The sequence below is a fragment of the Gavialis gangeticus genome, unplaced genomic scaffold (genome assembly GCF_001723915.1).
Source record: "Gavialis gangeticus isolate Ggan-Ray unplaced genomic scaffold, GavGan_comp1, whole genome shotgun sequence".
Lineage (NCBI taxonomy): Eukaryota > Metazoa > Chordata > Crocodylia > Gavialidae > Gavialis > Gavialis gangeticus.
In genome coordinates this window covers 173,890,848-173,900,585 of record NW_017729024.1, presented here as the reverse complement: position 1 = coordinate 173,900,585, position 9,738 = coordinate 173,890,848, and the positions used below count along the sequence as shown (strand labels likewise).

Sequence of the window (9,738 nt, the reverse complement as noted above, 5' to 3'; positions counted from 1 at the left end):
TGAGTACACCTATTAGCTTCAGTTTTATTCATTATAGCTTACCTTCCAAACCCTTGATCATTTTGGTCACATATCTGTAATTTATCCATGCCCTCTTTAAAATGCACAGCCTAAAACTGCATGCAATGCTCTGAATGCTGTCTAACCAGTACCAAGTAAAAAGTAGTTATCAGCTTCTGTGCCTTGTACCTAATATTGATACAGCTTAAAATGGTGCTGGTCTTCTTTGCAAAACTGTTAGCCTGTTGGTGTTTCAATTAGCCTCTGTTTTGTTTTGGGCAGCTCTTTTGCTTTCACTTGTGTTTGCATGAGCAATGTATTTTGGCACCCCAGAAATAAGGAACAACAACAGAAGCTGGTTAAACAGCTCTGCACATAAAAGTCTTTACAAATGCTGTCCCTTTTCACTTGGGAAATCAGTCTTAAAAAAATCCAAATGTATTTCCTTTGACTATCTTTGTTATTCATAAGTAAGCACTGAATACATTTGGTAAATGATTTTCACACTGTATGCTGTTCTTACATTTGGTGTGCCTATTTGCTGTTTATTGTTTGGATTGAGCAGTTTGTAGAATTAAGATGCATGGTTTTTTTGTCCCTGAAGCAGCGGCTAAACTAGTTTTGAGAGGAGAATAATAAATATTTAATATTCTGTTAAGAAGAGACTGGCAAATAATCACTGGTGGTTAACATACATAAAAATTGCAGGAGTTCTAAATATTGCAGCAATTTCCCAGGGCTTGTTTAAAATCTCGCAAATAATTAGAAGTATCCCCTCTTATCCTCCCCTGGTGGCCATTTTCTATGAAAAAAGTCTCAAAACTAATTTTAAAAAAATTCCAATTTGCAAAATGTTTGGACCAATTTGGCAAATGAGGACACTGAACCTTATTCTTGCATTGCTCTATGAAAGATACACTAAGCATGGGTGATCCGAAAAACCCCCCATAAGGTAGAGTCTTTCTACCATGCAGTCAGCTAAGTAAATAAAATAAGGACCATGTTTTAAATATGTCTCTTATCTTGCCAGTATTGGATCATTAAGATGAATGTAAACATGGGTCAGTTTAGGCTGAGCAGTTAACTTCACAGCGGCAAAGCAACTGCCTGATCATTTTCTATTCATTCTTCTTTTAACACAATCATTCTGCACTGACTCACAGGCTGCAAAATTAAGAGATATGAATCTCTTGGGGGATTTTTTGTTTTTTTTGTATTGTTTCCAGAGGCTCAACTTAGTGCAATTCCAAAGGTTCAGCAACACCCAGAGGTACCAGGGCTCTCGAGCCTCGCAAAACTGCTTGTGTCCAGGAAGAGAAGCACAGGGAGAACGATACAGAGATGGGAGGGGGCAGAGAAAGATTTTTATTGGAAGCTGTTAAAGTGGTTGCTATGAGACCTTCTCCAGCTAACACAGGAACAGCAGCGAGTGTGAGGCTGATAAAACGTACCTCTCGTGTTATACCTTTCTTTTTCTGCGCTCTTTTTTATAGTTGCGTAAGATCAGAGCAAGCACCTGTCAGTTGTTTTTTCTTCCCTCTTCCTCTCCTCTGCTCCCTTGTGCAAAATGGAGCTAGAAAATGAAACGATCAGCACCTCCAGCAATTCATCAGGAGGCTCCAGGGAGTACAAGGTGGTGATGCTGGGAGCAGGGGGAGTTGGCAAAAGCGGTAAGTTTTGAGTTGCAGCATTCGGGGGAGAAGGGGTGAACTGGAGTGCAAACTTCTCAGAACAAGAATGGGCGAATATGGGGCTCCCCCTTTCCTTCTGCTCGAGTTGGCTTGAATAAAAAGGAGGCAAAATTAATGACTGGGGCAATGAGTCAGCTTAATTATGCTACGGGGGGTGGGGGGGAAGACAACGTTTCTTTTAGATCAGCCTGTTCTCTCTATACTTCAGGCACTGAAGTGTCTGTTAGCTTACTGTTCAGTTCTCAAAGTGGTAATGCCACTATGATACTTTTTAAGGGGTACCAGGATGTTGTGCAAGGTGGGTGTAGCTTATGGTCCTGTGAATCCTCCTTCCTAGATCAGACTTGTGAAAGACCACATGGGAAACTAGCCTCAAAGTCAGCTCCACAGTGCAAAGTGAGGAGTGTGCCCAGAGTTACTAGACTTACACATCTCTTCTCTGGACTTCTTAACTATGTGGTGTCATGGCTCAGCTGGTGGCCCTCATCTCCCGTCTGGAAAGTTATAGGATGTATGTTTGAGTCTCACTTCTGGCGATAAGGCTGCTATGCAGTATGTTTTAATATTGCTGTCCAGTTTTGGCAAGCTTTGCTATTGTCTAGCAGTGGCATCTCTTCAGCAGAGTCATTATTTTTCCCTGGACAAAGTTTTATTTTTCGCAGATATTATCACCTTTTGATTTATTCTTCCTGACAGTAACAATCCCTGATCTTAAAATGACTTTGCTGAGCATGCAGTGTCTGTGTGGGTAGCCAGTATATTGAACCCTGCACAACAAGAATATAATTGCATCAACAGGAAATTACAATAAAATGGTGATATGGTTTTATACAGCCTCAGCTCCAAATGAGTGCAGGATAAGTTTAGGACAGGCAAGATAAATAGGCTGTGAAACTAAACTGTACTGCTAATATAGAACAGCCCTGCTTTGTTTTCCAGCTATACAGTGAGAGTGCTGTGAACAACCACCGTTTAAGTAAAGGAGTCTGATGGTTCTACATATCCATATTTATTCTAGCGTTCAGTTTGACTTCAGTTTTAGGGCCTCATCCATCGCCTAAAAGACATGTTCCTCATCAGTATGTGTAATTGAGTAAATAACACTGTTTGCACTAATTAATACTGAAAATTCACTGCTCTTCTCTGCATGAAAAATCAGGGGGCAGGGGAAGAGGGGAATAAAACAAAACAGGTTACTTGCACTCATTTGCTTCCTGTAATTCTGAACTCACTTTTGTATTACAAGCCAGGTCTCAGTAAAACACTCTTCTGATGCAACTTCCAGCATGATCTGTTTTGCTTAGAGTATCCAAAAGGTGGCAGTAATTTTTTTCCCCATGCTGTTTTTGCAAACATCTTTAATTTAAAAGAAAGGTTCCCCATGAAGAATGACACTTCAAAGTAGCGATGTTTATGTTGTTATATTCATAATGGAGTTGGATCAGGAGGAAATAATTTTGGATCCAATTTATAGAAACTTCAAAGGATTAATCACGTCTCTTTAGAGAAGCATCTGAAGGATCAGATGCCTACATGAATCTTGCTCCAAATTATTCAAATCATCTTGGCCTGGAAATTAGATTGGTGATTTTGTGAGAACAAGGCTTCTTTAGTATCTTGACATTTCCCGATCCAGCCCTGGCAGGAAACAAACAGGGTAAATTAATTTAATGGCCATTTTCCTGTGCCTTCTTCGCAGTGACTCTGGCCTTATATGACAAGTAACTTCTTTGCCCTCAAAGGAACAAATCATAGCAGAAGTTACTGTACAATAGGAATATTATAGTCCATGAATGATTGCTTGTCGATCTTGAGATGAAGTCCAGGAAAATCCTTATTGCATGCACAATATATGTTTACATTATAATTACCTCCCTGATACAAGCCACACATATATTGGCTACAACACATATATTGAGTCTCTATATCTCAATAGTCCAGCTTGGTTTGATTTGAAAACTATTCAAAGGCTTACAGAGATCATTCATGTAGTATAAAACCAGTGGGTGTGCCTACATGTGCAATTAATTTGAAGCAATTAACTAGATCCAGAGTAAAACTACTTCAGGTGCATGGTCTACATGTGCACCTGGGATAGCAGCAAATTGAGCTGGGGCAGAACAGTTTAAGCCAGGGCTGCTCCTGCCCTGCTCTGCCCTGCCCCAGGCTCTGGGAGGCAGCATCGGGGAGCAGAGGGGCTGGCTGGGGTATAAGGGTGCTGAAAGTGCAGAGCCCTGTGGATAGGTGGTAGGCAGGAGCTGGGCCCACTGCTGCCTGGGTCGACAGGGCACAATTTTCGCCCAGGGTCAGTGTCTACATGTGGGTTTAATCACAGTTAATTACTCCGCAGCAAGATAGTACTATCCCCAGTACTATCTTACAGTGGTGTTAATTAGTTTGCTGTGGCCTAATGACATCACACATATAGACGTTGACACTTCACTCTGTAGCTAATGCAATTGCACTGGAGACGTCTCAAAAGAACTTAGGTGGTTCTAGGTTTCTGTTGTGTTTGTCCAAGGAAATAAATGACTCAAGCTACAACAATGAGAAAGGATAAGTAGAGATGGTAAAAAAAAACTGAGGCTGAATTGATTGAATCGTTGCAGGTTAGTCTAAGCCATTTTGATTCTGGAAATGCAGCCACATGCCTGCAGTGGTCTAGCGCGGAAGTCTGGGGGTATTAAGCATGCCCCCCTACTGGCTGGAGCAGATGGCTTGGGCCAGCTGCCCACCCTGTGAGGAAGGGGCTTGTGGAGGAGGTGCAAAGCATCCTGGGATATCAGGGAACTTGAATTTGGAGGGGATCTGGGACAGAAGTTCAGTAACCTGATTTAACCTAAATCAGTTAAGTCTGATACTACATCCATCCAGGTTTATCTTAAACTGGTTTGGGCCATTTTGAAAGCATTTATGTGTACTGAACTTCCATTGTGTTACAGATTTTCTCATCACTTAGACTGGTTTGTGAGTAATTTCTGTCCCTAACCAAAGAGTACTGCCAGACTGGCAGGCACAGAATATATTAGAAACAAAGTAAAACTATACCTGCATTGACATTAGCAGATTCCACAGAATGTAACTTTAGATTCACATGTGTAGATTCAAGAAATTCACATATCTTACAGTTTCCAACTGAATTTTGCAAAGCCAAACTGTTTTAGTTTTTATATTAGCTGCAACAAGCTCAATTATTGAAATGATCTTTACCATCACAAAAACTGATTGGTTATAGTTTCAGGGCCAAGGTATCTTTATATCTATACCCATCTAACAACATTAATGACACCAGAATTTTAATAGAAACCATAAAAAATATTTAAAATAAAATACTAGAATGTATTAAAAAATACCTCATCTCAGAATATAAACCAAGTTTTCAATTAAGTCTAGGAATAGTTGTGAACCAACTTAAGACATTGATTTCTTTTTAAAATCATGAGATGCTTGCTTTTAACCAACAGGGAGAAAAAAGTGAAAGTAAGGTCATGAATTTTTCAAATATTGAACCTCAAAGTCAGATATAGGATTGTGTGAACCCATATATTTCAATACCTAAATTATAACTTACATACTGACCTCTGTGAAGATTGTTATAAATGTCAGGGGGACAAAATGAGGCCAGAAGTCAACTGAAAATTGAGTTGTTATCAATAAAACTGACAGATTCCCTCTGAAAAAATCTTATTACTCAGAAAGATGAACCATAAAAGGAACCACAAACCTGTATTTTTTCAGTACTGGGTAAAGTCATGGTAGGGATTTTAAAACAACCACCTCACTGTGGTTTTTGTTGCAGATTACAACATAAAAAATATCAAGGATTTCTTCAGTTCTGGTTTGATTGTTGCTGGTGTCATTTCCCCCAACCCCATGTGAGATTTTGTCTAATATGGAATCATGGAGAAGTAGAACTGGAAGGGACCTCATTTACTCCAACCCCTTGCCCCTAGGACAGGATCATCCCTCTTCAAACCTTCCCATACAAATACACTGTCCAACCTCTTTGCAACACTAGTCAGCCTGACCCAACACAAGACATAACACCCTAATCTGCCACTGCTAAAGCAGAGTGACCACATGGCCCATGTCATGCTGCTACAAAGACTGTTAAAAATATGTTCAAGATATCCCAAGAAGAGGGCTATGCCCCCTGCTACAAAGGAAAGCAAAAATCCCTACAGTCCATACCAATCTGACTATGGGGTAAAATTCTTTCCCGACCCCAAATATGACAAAACACTCAGACAAGCAGTTAGTATCTCAATAATTGCACCATTCAGTGGAGAAAAAAAAATAGTCTTACAGAAATACCTATTTTCACTATAAATTTTAAGGCATGCAAGTTTGCACAAGTGCAGGGTGACTGGACCCAATGATCCCTAAGGTCCCTTCCAGCCCTTAACAACTAAAAAACTATGAAACTACAAAAACCTACTCCTTGCTAAAATCACGGTATATCACATCCACAGCTCTCCCCACATCCACAAAGCCAGTCATCTTATCATAGGAGGAAAATCGGTTCATCAGGCATGACTTCTGAATCTATGCTGGATGTTCCTGATCATCTTGTTCTGCCCTAGGTAGCTTGAGGACCTGCTCCATGATCTTTCCAGGTATTGAGGTCAGGCTGACTGGTCTGTAGTTCCCTGGATACTCCTTCTTCCCATTCTTCTTAATGATGGGCACTATATTTATCCTTTTCCAATCATCTAGGTCCTCGCCCAGATTGTCAAAGGGGAAAGTCAATGGTTCGGCAAGTACCACAGCTAATTCCTTCAGTACCCTGGGATACGTCATAGACTTGAAAGTTTCTATCTTCTCCAAGTAATCCCTAACTTGTTCTTGTACTCATCTAGCCTGCCTGTCTCCTTCCTATCTTTGCCACCACCTGTACTTAGTCACCTGGCAGCTGCCCCTATTTGTGAAGACTGAAGTAAAGAAGACATTAAATATGTAAGCCTTCTCTTCATTATCCATAAATAGATTGCCTTCTGCATTCTGTAACAGCCCTATGGTTTCTGTAGTATTCCTCTTACTTTTGACATCCAGATTGAAGATAAGTCTTTAGCCAAATGACACTACCTACCCGACTTGGTTTAAAGATCTATTTTTATGCAGGTAAAAAAACCCAGCCAAACAAAAGACGCTCTAAAATCCTGAGGCCATTCATTTTATGCTTAATTTTAGCAACTTTAATTACACTAATAACAATAATTAATTACAACACACCCTGTAAAACATTAGCAATAATTAGCTGAGTAAAGCTTAGTAAAAAGAACAAGCAAATTGAGATACCCTAATACGTGAATTAAAAAAGAACCCCCCCCCCGCCTCAAGAAGGATGCTATCATCAATAGGTTGCTTTATATACGACTCAGTTTTTTCCATGCCTTAACCATAGTTGCACCTGACAGACTGGATGAAGATGAGTATCTGTGTTCCCTCTAGTACCAGCTAGAAAAAAAAAGAAAAGAAAAGTCATTGGAGGTGAAAAGTGCTGGTCAGAACACCTCAGAGCTGGAATAACAGGTGCATGCACAAAACGGTTCAGCAGAAGAAATGTGAACATCCTTCCATATGATCCACAGCTAGGATCAAACCTAAGGAATCACAACTAGAATCAAAACTGGAGCTGTTAAAAAACTTCCCCTCTAATATTTTGTTGATGGAAAATGACTCTCTTCTCTCGGAGGAAAGATTTCCCCCTGATTTTCACAGTGGAGATGGGAGTGAATAACTAAACATTTTGCGTGATTAAGCAAAAAAATCACATATATTTTTCTGGCAAAAAATACTTATTTTAGGCTTCCAACTAAAAATCAGGGAAAAAAATACATGTAGGCAGAGAACAAGTGCTAGAAATACTCTCTGATACTCTTATGAGGCCATAAGGCTGGAAGTGGGGTGTTGGGTCACTCACCTCTGCAAGAAACATCATTATAAAACCCTTTTCAGACTTTACTCTAAAATGATTTTCTTTTTCTCTGTCCCCGCTATTCCTATTGGAAGGGTATTGCAAGACCTCGTCACTGTCATGGTTAACAACAGTTTGATTTCCAGTCTGTTTATTTACAGCCACTATATACCCATTGCCCTTTAGTCTAAATTGATTTCCTTGTTCTCTGAGCCAAGATTTGTGAATTTGAGAATCTTACCCAGTAACTCCAGTTTCATATCTGCCCTTCAAATATACTGCATCTAATTAATCCCTAGTGTAACTCTAAGGAATGTGTATTTACTAGACTAGTCCTACACTAAGTATATGTGATATCCATTGTGCACAATGCAACACTTTTTCTCAACAACCTACCCTGTATGCAATACAGCACAACATTATATATAATCCCAAGGGCAGTCTTTCATTGTTATCAATAGAAAAGAAGAGTTTAGACTTCACAGATCATAATGCAATGTCACAGAGGCTTTTTAGTATATTGAACAATAGTAGGTGTCTGTTTGTGGCTGTGATCGGGACTTCTCAGTCTGGAAAGCAGCTACCCTTTTGTGGGTGCTATTAAGAATAATTACAAGCATGACACAGTAAAATACATATAGAACCATGTTATATCAATCCATGACATTTTTTCCTGTCCTCCTTTTCTGGCCCGCCGAATCCTACCCTCTTTGGGAAAGGTCTGGGAGGACAGAATAACCTTGTTAGCACGGTGTGCCAACCAATTTGAATACTACAAGTGACAAGTCATTCTGCTAGGTACTTGATGGTTAAGCTACAAAAAAACAAAGACATTGGGTATTGCTGAAGGCTACTGCAATAAGAGAAACCCAAAGGGTACACCTGTGACCCAAGTGAAGATATAACTTAAGTTCTTTTGTCAGGCTACCCATATCATGTGATATAGCTCACCGGCAAGAGTAGATTTTATGGCACTGTTATTTTCTTTCTTGTATAGGGAAGTGATATGCAGAAAATGGTTGCAATCTGCTTCCCTGTTCTTCAGCCAAGTGGACCAGTGGGTGTTAATATGAACTATGCCTGGGATTATACTGATTCCTTGCCCACTGGAGCAAGAGAGGGAATAGGGATAATAAAGTCACAATCTGCTGGTCTGCTCTTGGCTAATCACAACTATTCCCTGCCTCTCGGTCAGGCTAATGGTAAAACCACAAAGGACCACAGTTGACCTAGAGTTAAAACACACAGGTGAGATTCTTGCACCTGTGCTCATGTTGAATATTACCTTCCTGGTCAAGTGACAGTGGGGAAGAGGTTGGGTGACTCGGCACAGCTCAGTGTGAATTTGGGTGGTAAACTGTGGCCCCTTGAGTGCCTATTCATGCTGCAGCTTGCAATTCCTGGTACCTAGCCATGTCTCTTGATTTCTGAAGTTCCTTTTAATAAGACATTTTGCATTTACTCTTGCATGGTTTCTACTGTTGCTTCACAAGCTCCCCAGTTTTATAGCTGGAGTGAAAATCCAGCCACGCACATATACCTTAATAAATAGATACATCTGCATCCCTCAGAAAATGAAGTGTTCTCTATCCACTCTGCTTGTGAAAGGCAGCATAGATTCCATAGATATTAAGGCCAGAAGGGATTATTAGATCATCTAGTCTGTCTTCCTGTATATCCCAGGCCATTAAATTCAGATGTATACCCCTATATTAAAGCCAATGATTTCAGTTCAACTAATGTATTTCAGTTCCCAGGCAACTAAACTACAGTGTGCCACCGGCAGAGAACAGGAGAGGCCAAGGTGACACCAATGCCTGAGGCCCCCACAGTGGCAGAGAATTGATTAGTTGAGAGATGCAAAGATGATCTCAGCAAACAAACTATACTCTAGGCTGCAAAACCAGAGGAATAAGAGGTCATTGCCAATCTGACTTGGGGGAGGGGGGAAATTTCTTCCCTACCTCCAATTAGTTAATATGTGTTGCCCTGAGCATGTGAACAACACTGCTAGACAGGCATCTAAGAGGGGATTGCTGCATTGCCTTCTTTGGTATCTCATTACCAGCTGTGGACATTGCTTGAGGTTTCAGATGAAGATGTGCATGAGTGGGGGGGGGGGGGGAGGGG

General features: G+C 40.4%; 1 protein-coding gene across 1 annotated transcript in view; it reads left to right on the top strand.

Annotated features, from left to right (window-relative positions):
- The first annotated feature begins 1,382 nt into the window (after nucleotides 1-1,382).
- Nucleotides 1,383-9,738, top strand: part of RIT2 (Ras like without CAAX 2) — a 360,107-nt gene continuing 351,751 nt past the window's right edge. The window contains exon 1 of the mRNA XM_019518099.1: nucleotides 1,383-1,670. Coding sequence (XP_019373644.1) covers nucleotides 1,568-1,670 — 103 coding nt within the window. The 5' untranslated portion in view covers nucleotides 1,383-1,567. The remainder of the gene's footprint in view (nucleotides 1,671-9,738) is intronic.